At 37.9% G+C, this 14,072-nt stretch overlaps 1 protein-coding gene across 3 annotated transcripts in view; it reads left to right on the top strand.

Annotated features, from left to right (window-relative positions):
- The first annotated feature begins 12,998 nt into the window (after window positions 1-12,998).
- The window catches only part of LOC112931812 (ATP-binding cassette sub-family C member 12), a 65,488-nt gene continuing 64,414 nt past the window's right edge, over window positions 12,999-14,072 (top strand). For all 3 annotated transcript variants that reach the window (XM_072744237.1, XM_026014558.2, XM_072744247.1), the window contains exon 1: window positions 12,999-13,117. In XM_072744237.1, the coding sequence (XP_072600338.1) occupies window positions 12,999-13,117 (119 nt within the window). The remainder of the gene's footprint in view (window positions 13,118-14,072) is intronic.

Raw genomic sequence — 14,072 nt, forward strand, 5'->3', positions numbered from 1 at the left:
CCAATGTTCCTTTGGGTTTGTCTGATATTTCCTCTTGACTAGATTCAGGCTATCCATTTGTTTGTCAGAATACACATGAGGGCTGTCTTGAGGAGTGACTGGGATCCGTGGCCACAGCTTGCTGAATCATGGTCTGATTGGCTGGAAGGAAAATTCTCACTTGAGACACTGAATTTTCCATGGCTGATTTCTTCTTGGATTCTTTTAATTTTTGGATTCTGTGATTTCTGTCTCCCCTAAGTAATTTCAGCTGGCTTTCAGAACTTGTATTGAGCTCTTTCTTCTTTATCAGCTTTCTACCTCTGGTTTGCTCAGACTAATCTTCTGCGCAGCCCTCAGGGCACTGCAGGCAGGGGAAGTGGCCCAGAGGCAGTGGAAAGCCACGGGCAGCTGGTCAGGGACCATGGCTCAGCTGTTCAGGCTCATGTTGTGACAGTAACAGGGAGGACAAGAATCTAGTAGAAAGACTGCATGCAAGGCTGTGACCACAACCAGATTTCCCTCCTCCTTTCTCTCTGGCCAGGGCTGGATTGCATTTATTTGAGGAGCCAACGACCCATCCAAGGATGAGAGGCCAATTTCTTTACTTTTCTCAGTCTGAACATCCCTGAGCATCCCCCTTCATTGTCTTCCTGAGGCAAATCCTGAAAAGCCCAGGGGCTGGAGGAGGGGGATGCTGCTCATGATGCTTTGGGTAGAGAAAGCTGTGAAGGGCATTTTGGTAAACAGACAAGTGGAAGTCTCGTGGGGAAGGCCCTTGGGGTGGGTGGGGGGACTTTTGCCCAGGATTGGGTCTATGCAACCACTGTCTATATAATAGGTAGGAGCAGATCTAAAGCCCTTCACTGCTGTTCCCAGGCTTGCCCACATGGTGCCCTTAAGAGCCTCACTGTACAAGCACCACACCCCCATCTCAGCTCAATGCCTCACCTGGGCTTTCTCTCAAACTCTTCTTCTCACCTCTTCTCTTTTTTCCAGCCACCCAGCTGTAGTGTCACTTCCTGTAAGAGGTTCTCCCTAACTCCCTCCTCCTCCCACATCATACTGCTCTCTCCTTCCTCAAAACTTGGATAGCACAGGTGGTCTGCATTACCCCGGGACACTGAGCACAGACAGCCTGCTTCCAGAGCTTGCATTCTTAAATATATGGTGAAATATTACAACGTCATGGGGCAATCCCTGCATAATTGCCCGATCTCATTCCTTTGCCTCCCAGAGGTAACCACCATCTTGAAATTGGTGTGTATTTTCTCACTCATTTTTAAAAAGTAAGCTATTTTTAAAGAACAGTTTTAGGTTACAGAAAAGTTGTGAAAACAGTGCAGAAGATTATTACATCTTACATTAGTATTAACATCTTGCATGTGTGCTAAGATTAATGAACAAATATTGATACATCATTATTTTTTTAAAAGATTTTATTTATTCATGAGAGACACAGAGAGAGAGGCAGAGGCAGGCTCCATGAAGGGAGCCAGATGTGGGACTCAATCCCGGGACTCCAGGATCACACCCTGAGCCAATGGCAGATGCTCAACCGCTGAGCCACCCAGGGATCCCGATACATCAATATTGACTAATATCGATACTTCATTTAGTTTTCCTTAGTTTTTACCTAATGTCTCTTTTGTTCCAAGATCCCATGTAGGATTTAGTCACCATGTTTCCTTAGGCTCCTCTTGGCTGTGACCATTTCTCAGATTTTCCCTATTTTTTTTTTTTTTTTTTTTTTGGTGACCTTGACAGTTTTAAGTAGTGCTGGTCAGGAATTTTGTAAAATATTCCTCAGTTAGGGTTTGTCTGGTATTTTTCCTATTAGACTGGAATTATGGGTTTTAGGGAGGAGGATGATATCCCATCATATCAAGGGCACAGAGTATCACCGTGACTTACCACTGTTGATACCAACCCTGATCACCTGGATGAGGTAGTATTTGTCAGGTTTCTTTACTGTCGAGTTATTCCTTTTTCCCCTTTTCCATACTGTACTGTACTCTTGGGAGCACTGTATTCTAGTTCATAGAGCTCTTTCTTGCAGGCCCATATCTTGGCAATTCTGATACTTCTGCGTCTGTATACTGGCACTGAATTAAGTGAATGGCTGGTGAATGCTGAGAGCCAGGTTTCTCACTTTTGGAGTGGGAGTTTACAGGTAAGCAAGGGGAAGAGGTTAGAATTATGACAATTACAGTAATGGGTTACAGTTGAAGAATCAGTAGGAATCCATGTTTAGATTAAATATATTCCTATGGCTGCATATAGAAATAATTTTAGATATGTCTATAGATGCTTCCTTGCTCTGTCTAGAAGCCAAGGGGGTCTAGAAGCAACAACATCCTAGTAACAAAGAACATACCTAGTACTCATATCTTGGTTTCAAATACTATTTTCCAGGAAGAGGAATCAAGTTTCCTTGGGGAAACGGAATTTTACTACAAATATATTTATCAGTAAATGAACATATTATTGTTTTGCAAGTATGTGAACTTTACACAAGTGGTTATCGGAATGTATGTATTTTCTTGCAATGCTTTTCCCCCTTTCGATTTATCATGTTTAATACTCACACGCAGATTTACATTCATTTTTATTGTTGAATAGTAATATATGGTATTCATATTATACAACACACCCATTTTACTATTGATGAATATTCAAAATGTTACAAACAGAGCTGCTATAAATATCTTTATAGAGGTGCCACTGAGATATTTTTACATGAGATTCTGTCTCCTATGCATTGTCTAAAAAGTTTTTTTTTTGGGATCCCTGGGTGGCGCAGCGGTTTGGCGCCTGCCTTTGGCCCAGGGCACGATCCTGGAGACCCTGGATCGAATCCCACGTCGGGCTCCCGGCATGGAGCCTGCTTCTCCCTCTGCCTATGTCTCTGCCTCTCTCTCTCTCTCTCTCTCTCTCTCTCTCTGTGACTATCATAAATAAAAAAAAAAAATTAAAAAGTTTTTTTTTAATTTAAATTCAATTTCGTTAACATATACTATATTATTAGTTTCAGGGGTAGAATTTAGCGATTGATCAGTTGCATATAACACCCAGTGCTCACTATATCAAATGCCCTCCTTAATGCCCATCACCCAGTTATCCCATCCCCCACCCACATCACCCACACCCTGCCAGCAACCCTCAGTTTGTTTCCTACAGTAAAAGAGTCTCTTACAGTTTGCCTCCCTCTCTCTTTTCATCTTATTTCATTTTTCTTTCCCTCTCCCTATGTCCATCTATTTTGTTTCTTAAATTCCATGTATGAGTGAAATCATGTAGTATTTGTCTTTCTCTGACTGACTTATTTTGCTTAGCATAATATCCTCTAGTTCCATGGATTGTTTGCTTCTGTTTTTCCAGATTGAAGTTCAGTGTTGACATTAGTATGATTGAAAAGAGGCTAGCAGAGGTAGAGGAGAATTTGTGAGGACAATGAAAGTGAGCATGCAAAGTCTGTGGCTACTCTGTATGGGACTCCTGGAACACACAGAATTGGTTCTGAACATTTATATAACTACTGAGGGGAATTGCTGGCTATGTTAGTAAAATAATCTTGAACTTGATCAGATAATGCCAAATTGCTTTATAAGTTAGTTGTACAATGTATACTCCTATCAGCAGGGTTTAAGAGCTGCTATGATCCATATACATGCCAAGACTTACAATTTTCAGACTTTTAAATATAACCTATCCGAAGAATGAGAAATAGTTCTTACTGTGATTGTGGCTTTAATGCATGCTTCCCTGATACTCAGAGATTGAGCATTTTTGTGTCTGATTATTTGGCTTATCTGTGAATTGCCTGTATATATCTTTTGCCCACTTCTCTAATTGATTATTCTTTTGTTATTGATATATAGAGCATTCTTTGTAACTTTTGCATACTAATTCTCTGCGGTTAAGTGAATCACATTTATACCAGCATGTTGCTTCACTTTTTAATCTTTAAACAATGTTTTAAAAATTTTGATCTTTTAAAAATTGTGTCTTTTGATTAACGTGACTTGTTACTAAAAACAAAACAAAACAAAACTATGACTTGTTACTGTTGATGTTGACCTTGGTGACCTGATTGAAGTAGTGTTTGTCAGGTTTCTCCACTGTCAAATTATTCTTTTCTTCCCTTTTCCATATTGCACTACACTCTCGGAGGCACCATATTCTAGTTGATCAAGTTGTTGCTCAAAGAGTTGACAATTCTGATACCGTTAGCATGGTGGTTCTTTTTTCATCCAGTTACTTCCAATCTATTTGTGTCTTTATATTTAAAATCCATCTCTTGTAGGCACCATATCATTGCTTCTTGCTTTTACATCCATCCTGACAATCTCTAGTTTTTAAGTGAAGTGTTCACTCCATTTATATTATTTATTTATTTATTTATTTATAATAATAAATTTATTTTTTATTGGTGTTCAATTTGCCAACATACAGAATAACACCCAGTGCTCATCCCGTCAAGTGCCCCCCTCAGTGCCCGCCCTCCGCACTCCTCCCCTTCCACCACCCCTAGTTCGTTTCCCAGAGTTAGGAGTCTTCCATGTTCTGTCTCCCTTTCTGATATTTCCTACCCATTTCTTCTCCCTTCCCCTTTATTCCCTTTCACTATTTATATTCCCCAAATGAATGAGACCATATAATGTTTGTCCTTCTCTGATTGACTTATTTCCCTCAGCATAATACCCTCCAGTTCCATCCACGTCGAAGCAAATGGTGGGTATTTGTCGTTTCTAATGGCTGAGTAATATTCCTCAGTGTCCATCGAAAGATGAATGGATAAAGAAGATGTGGTTTATGTATACAATGGAATATTACTCAGCTATTACTCATCCATTTATATTTAATGTAATTATTGATATGGTTGGGTTTAAGCCTATGAGCTTGCTATTTGTCTTCCACTTACCCCTCTTTTTTATTCTTCTGTTCCTCCTTGCCTACATTTTGGGGTTGATCTACTATTTCATGCTCCATCTTATTTTTTTGATTGAATTCTTAGCTTTAAGTCTTTGTTTATATTTTGTGTTGTTTTTCCCCTAGGGCTAACACACTATGTTGTGATTTACATTTTCACATATGTTATTGTGTGCTTATTTTCCAGTCTGTTTGGGGAAATAGATAAATAAGTGGAAAGTTTTCCCAGAAGAGAAAATGTCCGAATTGAGCCTTGAAGGCTGAACAGGAATTGGTCAAGTGAAGGGAAAGATGTTACATAGTTCCAGGTTGTGGCAGTGGTGAGTGTAAAGACAAAGAGGAAGAAGTAACTGACAATTTGTTCAGGGAGCAGTAAGACATGTGGCATTGCTGAAGCGCAGTGTTAAGTGGTGCAAATGGAGTGTTGAAAAGAAGTTTAGGGAGTTCCTATTTGAATTAGAAATCTAGAGCTGGCTCCATGGTATTCATGTCATTAATATTCATTAATTGAATGAAGAGATTTTGAACAGAATTGTTGCCTATAACACATTTGTCCCCTCCAGGTGTTTATAATGCCTATTTCCATTTTGGGGGATTTTGTCTTTTTGAAGTGAAGACATTTTAATTTTCAAATTCTCTTGTGAGAAAGAATATATTATTCTAAAGGAGTGCTTCTTGTAATATAACATATGCAAGGGGTTTTCCGGGGTAACTAGAAAAAATGGGGCATCAGTTTCTCTGTATCCAGACTGCCCTAGATGAGATAGTGCCACTGATATTATATATACTTTTCTTTCTGTCAGCTTTATTGAGAAATAATTGACACATAATATAACTTATTGTATTATACACATAAATGTGTACAACATGTAGATTTGATAGACTTTGTTGTGAAATGACTACCACAGTAACATACCTCCATCACCTTACATGAAAATGTTTACGGCCCACTCTTTTAGCAACTTTCAAGAATATATACAGTACTGTTAACTATAATCACCATTTCAAGTTAATTTTTGTGAGTGGTGTTACGATAGGAGTCAAATTTTATTCATCTCCATGTGATTATACGGTTTTCCCAATACTTTTTATTAAAGAGAGTATCTTTTTCTCATTGAGTATTCTTGGATCCCTTGTCAAATATTAGTTGACTGTATATGCAAGTATATATGCATATGTATATGTTTATTTGTGGGCTCTCAATTTTGTTCAATTGGTTTATATGTCTGTTGTTATGTCAGCCCTATTGATTACTATTGCTTTGTAGTATAGTTTGAAATCAGGAAGTGTCATGCATCCAGCTCTGTTCCTCTTTCTTCTTTGGCTATTTAGGATCTTTTGTGTTTTCATACAAATTTTAGAATTGTTTATCTTTTTTTTTTTTTTTAGAATTTTTTATCTATTTCTGTGAAAAATGTCATTAGAATTTCTATGAGGATTGCATCAAATCTATAGATAACTGGCATGGCATGGACGTTTTAATATTAATTTTTCTGATCCATGAGCATAAGATAGCTTTCCATTTGTTTGTGTCTTCAATTTCTTTCCTCAAAGTTGTTGTAATTATCTGTGTACAGATCTTTCATCTCCTTTGTTAAGTTTAGCCACGAGTATTTTATTGTTTTTGATGACGTTGTGAATAAGACTTTTATTTCTTTTCATATATTTCTTTTTGGTATATAGAAACACAACTGATTTCTGTATGTTGATTTTGTATCCTGCAACCTTACCGAATTTGTTGATTAGTTTTAACAGTTTTTTTTTTTTTTTTGGTAGTCCTTAGGATTTTCCATATATAAAATAATATTATCTGCAAGCAAGGACAGTTTTACACTTTTCCAATTTAGATACCCTTATTTCCTTTTCCTACCTGATTGCTGCTATGGTTAGGACTTCCAGTACTATGTTGAATAAAAGTGATAAGAGTGAGTATCTTTGTCTTTTCTCTGATCTTAGATGAAAAACTTTCAACCTTTTGCTTTGAGTATGATGTTAGGTGTGGGTTTGTTATATATGGCCTTTATTATGTGGAGGTATATTTTTTCTATATCTGTTTTATTGAGAGTTTTTATAATAAACAGATGTTGTATTTTATCAAGTAATTTTTCCACATCTATTAAGATGTATTTTAATGTATTAGATGATTTTTCTGTATCTCTTGAGATGATCATATGATTTATATTTTTCATTCTATTAATGTCATGTATCATATTTATTGATTTGCATATGTTGAACCATCCTTTCTTCCCAGGGATAAATCCCACTTGATCATGATGTATGATTTTTTTAATGTGTTGTTGAATTCAGTTTGCTAATATTTTGTTGAGAATATTTGCATCTATATTCATCAGGGTATTGGCCTGTAGTTTTATTTTCTTGTAATGTCTTTATCTGGCTTTAGTGTCAGGGTAATGCTTGTCTCATAAAATGAGTTTGAAGGTAAAATAGCTCCTCTTCAATTTTCTGGAGGAGTTTGAGGAGGTTTGGCATTAATTCTTCTTTAAATGTTTGGTAGAATTCACTAGGGAAACTATCTGGTCTTGGACTTTCTTTTTGGGTGATAGTTTCAATCACTGGTTCAATCCTCTTATTGTATTGGTCTGTTCAGATTTTCTATTTCTTCATTGTTAAATCTTGGTAGGTTGTGTGTTTCTAGGAATTTATCAATTTCTTCTAGGTTATCTAATATGTCAATGTAAGGTTGTTCTAATAGTTTCTTACGGTCATTTGTATCTCTGTGGTATCAGTTGTAATGTCTACTTTTTCTAATTTTATTTATGAATCTTCTCTTTTTCCCTTTAGCCTAGCTAAAGGTTTGTCAATTTGCTTATCCTTTCCAAAAACAAAAAACAAACAAACAAACAAAAAAACAGTTTTTAGTTTCATCAATCTTTTCTATTGTTTTTCTGGTCTTTATTTATTTCTGTTCTGATCTTTGTTATTTCCTTCTGCTAACTATAGGCTTAGTTTGTTCTTCATTTTTTGGTTCATTGAAGTGTAAAGTTAGGTTATTTGAAATCTTTCATTTTTCTTAAAGTAGACATTTATCACTATAAACTTCCACTTGGAGACTACTTTTGGTGCATCCCAGAAGTCTTGGTATGTTGTTTTTCTACATTGTTTGTTTCAAGATTTTTTTTTTTTTCATTTTCCTTCTGATTTCTTCTTTGACTCATTGGTTGGTGAGAAATATGTTGTCTAGGGATGCCTGGGTAGCTCAGCAGTTGAGTGTCTGCCTTCGGCTCAGGGCATGATCCTGGTCCTAGGATCAAGTCCCACATTGGGCTCCCTGTGAGGAGCCTGCTTCTCCCTCTGTCCGTGTCTCTGCCTCTCTCTCTCTGTGTCTCTCATAAATAAATCAAGAAGTCTTCCAAAAAAAAAAAAATGTGTTGTGTAATTTCCATATATTTGTGAAACTTCCAGCTTTCTTTTATTATTGATTTCTAGTTTCATACCATTGTGGTCAGAAAAAATACTTGGTATGATTTCAATCTTCTTATATTTGCTAAGACTTGTTTTGTGACCTATCATGATATATCCTCGAGAATGTTCCATGGGTTCCTGAGAAGAATATGTATTGTATGGTTATTGGACAGACTGTTCTGTATATATTTGTTAAGTCCACTTGATCTAAGGTGTAGTTCAAGTCCAGTGTTTCCTTATTGATTTTCTGTCTGGATTATCTAGCTAATGTTGAAAGTGGAGAATTAAAGTTATCTCCTATTATTGTATTATTGTCTATTTCTCCCTTCAGATCTGTTAGCATTTGCTTAATATATTTACATGCATCATTTTTAAAACATATCATCTGTCTATATTTATACATTTATATATATCTATCATCTGTCTATATACATTTATATATATTCATATATGGATAAATATATATAGGATTGTTATATCTTCTTGATTAATTGATCATTTTATCATTGTGTAGTAATTTTGTCTCTTGTTATAATTTTTGGCTTAAAATCTATTTTGTTTGATATAAGTACAGCTGTGCTTGCTGTCGTTTGTTTTCCACTTGCATGAAATACCTTTTCCATTCCTTCACTTTGAGCATATGTATGTCTTTAAAGCTGAAATGAGTCTTTTGTAGGCAGCACATAGTTGGGTCTCATTTTTTTCATACAGCCAGTGAAGAATTTAATCCATTTACATTTCATATATTTATTGATCGGTAAGGATCAATATTAATGCCATCTTATTGTTTTCTGGCTATTTTGTAGTCCATGTTCCTTTCTCCCTGTTTTACTGCCTCCCATTGTGAATTGATGATTCTCACAGTGATATGCTTTGATTCTTTTCTCTTTATCTTTTGTAAATCTACTATAGGTTTTTGCTTTGTGGTTACCTTAAGGCTTACATAAAAACATTTTATGGGGGCTCCTGGGTGGCTCAGTTGCTTAGGTGTCTGCCTTTGGCTCAGGCCATGATCTCAGGGTCGTGGTATTGGGCCCTGTGTCAGGCTCCCCGCTCAGCAGGAAGTCTGCTCTGCTTCTCCCTCTCCCTCTACCTCTCCACCGACCTCATGCTCTGTTTCTCTCCTTCTCTTTCTCAAATAGAATCTTTAAAAAATCATTTTATAGATATAATAGTGTATTTTATGCTGATAACAACTTAATTTTGACCACGTACAAAAACTCTACCATTTTTACTCCTCTATGCTATGTTATTGATATCACATTTTGTTCTTTTTATATTATATATTTATGAAAAATTATTGTCTTTTAACTTTCATATTAGAATTGTTAACACACGACCATATACACTATTAGAGGATTCTGAACTTGACTATATGCTTATATTAGTTAGTATGTTGCATATTTTCATGTTACTAATTAGTATTCTTTAATTTCAGCTTAAAGAATTTCTTCCAGCATTTCTTGTTAAGGCAGATCTAGTGGTGATAAACTCCCTCAGCTTTTGTTAGCCTGGGAAAGTCTTTATCTGACTCTCATTTCCAAATAATAGCTTTGCCAGTTAGGGTATTCTTGGTTGGTAGGTTTTGCTTTGTTTTTCTGGCACTTTGAATATACCATCCCACTCTCCTGGCCTGTATGGTTTCTGCTGAAAAATCACTAATAGTCTTACGGGGATTCCCTTGTAAGTTACAAGCTTCTTTTCTCTTGTTGCTTTTAAGATTCTCTCTTTGTTTGATTTTTGACAGTTTTGTTGTAATATGTGTTAGAATCTCTTTAAGTTGAGTTTCTTTGGTGAACTATGAGCTTCATGAACTTGGCTATTCAAATCTCTACCCAGTTTTGGGAACTTCTCGGCCATTATTTCTCTTTTTTAATTTCCCAATTTAAAAAAAAATTCTAGTAAGTTAACATATAGTGTAATACTGGTTTCAGGAATAGAATTTAGCAATTTGTCCTAGCCATTATTTCTTTAAATAAGTCTTTTGCCTCATTCTCCTTTTTTCTTTTGACGATATCCTATGGATTGCATAGGCTTTCTTCACTCTTTTTAAACTTCTTTCTTTGTTCTCTCCTGACTGGATGATCTCAAAGTTCTTGTCTTCTAACGCGTAGATTCTTTCTGTTGTTGATACTGTTTCACTGTTCATTTTATTCATTGTATTTTCCACTTCCAGAATTTCTGTTTGATTCTTTTAATAATTTTTGTCTCTTAAACTTCTCATTTTGGTCATGTGTTGTTTTCCTGATTTATCTGAATTGTCTTTCTGTGTTTTCTTGTAACTCACTGAGTTTCCTAAAACAGCTGTTTTCATTTCTTTATTGGGTTAATTGCAGATTTCCATATCTTTGGGAAGATTATTATTGTCCTTTGATGGTGTCATATTCCCTTAATTATTCATGCTCTTTGAAGTTTTGCATTGCTGTCTGCACACTTGAAATATCAGTTACCTCCTCCAATCTTTACTAACTGCCTCTGGGAGAGAAATATCTTCCATGGTCCTTGCTAGGGTGACTAGGGCTTTCTTAGAACTTCTTTGGATACACGAGCTCCATACTTCTTGCTCTTTCTTGTGGCAGAATTCTTAAGCCTATATGTTTTCTCTCAATCCTGCAGAGCACTGGACTGGGTGCTGACAGTCTCCCTTGTATTTTCCCAAAAGTGGTAATAAAGCTCAAGTTTGTGGTCTCTACCTAGCCTACCTATTTGACATGGTTTTTTGTGCATGCTTACTAGCTGTCTGTCAAAGTTTCCCCTCACTGCTGCCATTGACAGCATTCCAGCCACAGGATGGGTATGTGTGTAGATGAGGCATGTGGAATGCTAGGAGTACCTGGAAACCAGTACTGAGCCATGTGTGAGTGAGATGTCCTTAGCGACTCAAGGGCGGGTTTCTTGATGTGGTCTGTGATGCAGTTAGTAGGATCCATGTCCTTTAATGCCCTCCAAGGGTCCTACATACCTCCTAGCCTCTTCCTGCTTCTCTCATGTAGCTCAGAATTTAGTCCTCTGAATGTGGTGAAAGAGAAATAGGCTTCTTAGTCAGCATCCTGCATAGCTGGATTACCAGCTCTGGAAGCCAGCTCTCACTTTTACCTGTGAGAGAAATCATGGGCTGAGAGGATCTCTTTTGGCCCTAAGCTATGCTGCCTTGAGGGAGGAGTGATATGCATAAAATCAAACTATTCCTCTTTCCTTCTCCAATACATCCAAATTTATATTGTTTTGCTCCAATGATGTGCTGGAAATTCTCCACTGGCAACTTGGACTTCCCCAAATGTTCTTTCGTCCTTAGTGATTGTCTAAGGCAAAATTTCCTGGGGCTCCTAGACATGGCCAAGAGGGGCTAGAGCCAGTTCATGGGCCACTTCAGGGTCCCACAGCCAAGACCAAGATCTGTATGTCCATTACCTGATACATGGATGGGCAAGACTCCTGGGTTTCTTGGCATATAGTGCAGGATTCCACAACTCCCGGAAAGGCACTTTTGTTTGTGAATAGATGCCAAATTGTTATTGGGAGCAGGCGAGACATGAACAAAGGCTGTCTTATTCAGCCATGATGCTAGTGTCACTACCACATATATTCTTGAGTAAGTCCTTTCCCTTCTTTGGGGCTCTGTTTCCTCTTCTGTATAATGAAGAGTTTGTAGAAGATTGAATTTGAGAACATTTCCGACTCTGTAATTGATTTATCAGTTATTAAAACCTTGATGGGAATTGGTTTATTTGATGTTTCTAGCCATGAAAACTTCCTGAGAAAATTTATGGGAATGGGACCACTATATATATTTAATAGTGAGGCCTCTAATTATAAGCGACAGAAAGGAGATCAAGACAGTTTGGATAAAAAGGGAGAATTCATCCCTAGCATACAGAGAGGGAGGTGTTATGGAACCCTAGAGGAAGAATAGAGCTGGGTCTTAGGGAAGGACTGAAATAAGGAATAGGAAAACCTGTAAGATTATTCTTTATTCATTAGGTTTAGGTGATTGGTGAATATGGTGGTTGGTTTATAGACTGGACAGGCACTCCAGAAAGTGTTTTCTCCACCTAGATTGTTGGTTTTCCTTAAGGGTAGTGGTCTTAGAAATAGAGGGTGTGGGCTTGCCCAGTCCTGAGGGGTAGTCTCATTGAAGGTCTCTAGCTCTTTGGTATAGGGCAATGTGGATGTATAAGCTCCTGGGTATCTAAGAGAAGCAGGAAGAAAAAGGGTGTGTGTGTGTGTGTGTGTGTGTATGCCAAACTTCACTCTGTGTGAAGGAAATTTGTGTGATAGCAAACATACCTTCCTGGAGCTCTTTTGTTGGTTTGGGATTCAGACTGGCTCCCAACAGAAAATTCACAGTAGACTTTCTTCTCCCAGTCAACCCAAACTGGGAAAGAAGAGGCACTGAATGTCCTTGCTAATAAGGAAACCTCATAGTGGAGTTGAGGGATGTGGCAGGGTTTCTGGCCACACCTCAAACCCCATTCCCCATCTACCCCATAAATGTAGAAACCTAATTGATAAAACTGTCTAAGGGGTTGAAGCAAGGAAGCTGATCTGGGTAGAGTCTGGGTGAAGTAGGGATTGGCTGATCCCATTCCAGAGTGTCGTCATTCCTCAGTGACCTTCCTCATCTCTGTGCTGCAGAGTGAAAGTGTCCCTAGGCCACCATCAGGATGGTGGGTGAAGGTCCCTACCTTATCTCAGATCTGGATCGGCGAGGCCAGCGAAGATCGTTTATAGAAAGATATGACCCCAGCCTAAAGACCATGATCCCGGTGAGACCCTGTGCAAGGTAAGCCAGAAAGAGGATTGGATGGAGGGCCAGGGTGGAACCTCCAGAATTAGTTTCTCCCCATCAGGAGAGTAGGCACTGGCTCTGCCCCCCATGCTGGTGCTCTATATGCTTGTCCTTTGGTCATCCATCCATCCATCCATCCATCCATTTATTAACCACTTCTTTACTCCCATTATCCTTTGGTGAGAGGGAGACAATATCCAATGTTTAAGGACAGCTTTCATTGTGCCAGCACAAGTTGTCCAAGCACTTTACAAACATGGTCTCATTCATTTTTCACAACCGCCATGGAAGTATTGTTATCTTTATCTGATAGGTGGGGAAGTGAGGCATAGAGAAGGTAAGTAAGTTCATCAGTTAGCTTTTTCTTTGTAACAAACTTTCTGTTAACACTTAGAAGCCTAAAACAATCACCATTTAGTTAGCATACAGTTTTATGGTTGGGTCAGCAATTTGGTCTGAGCTTAGCTGGGTGATTCATTTGGTCTTGACTAGGCTTACTTATAAATCTGCTGGTCAGCAATGTGGTTTACTTCTCAGGGTCAGTTGACTGTAGGCTGGGGCAATGGGGACAGGTAGGCCACATGGGCTATCAATCCTCATTAGGGTATCCTGGGCTTGATCACTTAGTAAACTGCCAAAATGATGAGTGGAAGCATATAGGGTTTCTTGAGACTCAGGCTCAGAACTAGCACACCATTTCTTTCACAGCATTCTATTTGCCAAATTAAGTCACAAGTCAGCCCAGATTCAAAGTATAAAGAAATAGATCTACAGAGGGAAGCAGCTGCAAGCTCACATTCCAAGGGGAATGGATCTACTCTATACAGGTGGGGAGAGGGAATTGGATCAGTTTTGAACTGTAGGATAGGGACACATGCAGCCTGACTTTTAAGCTCACATGCTTAACTAGAATATGATATGATATGATATGATATGATATATTATTAAT

Source organism: Vulpes vulpes, chromosome 2, assembly GCF_048418805.1.
Source record: "Vulpes vulpes isolate BD-2025 chromosome 2, VulVul3, whole genome shotgun sequence".
NCBI lineage: Eukaryota > Metazoa > Chordata > Mammalia > Carnivora > Canidae > Vulpes > Vulpes vulpes.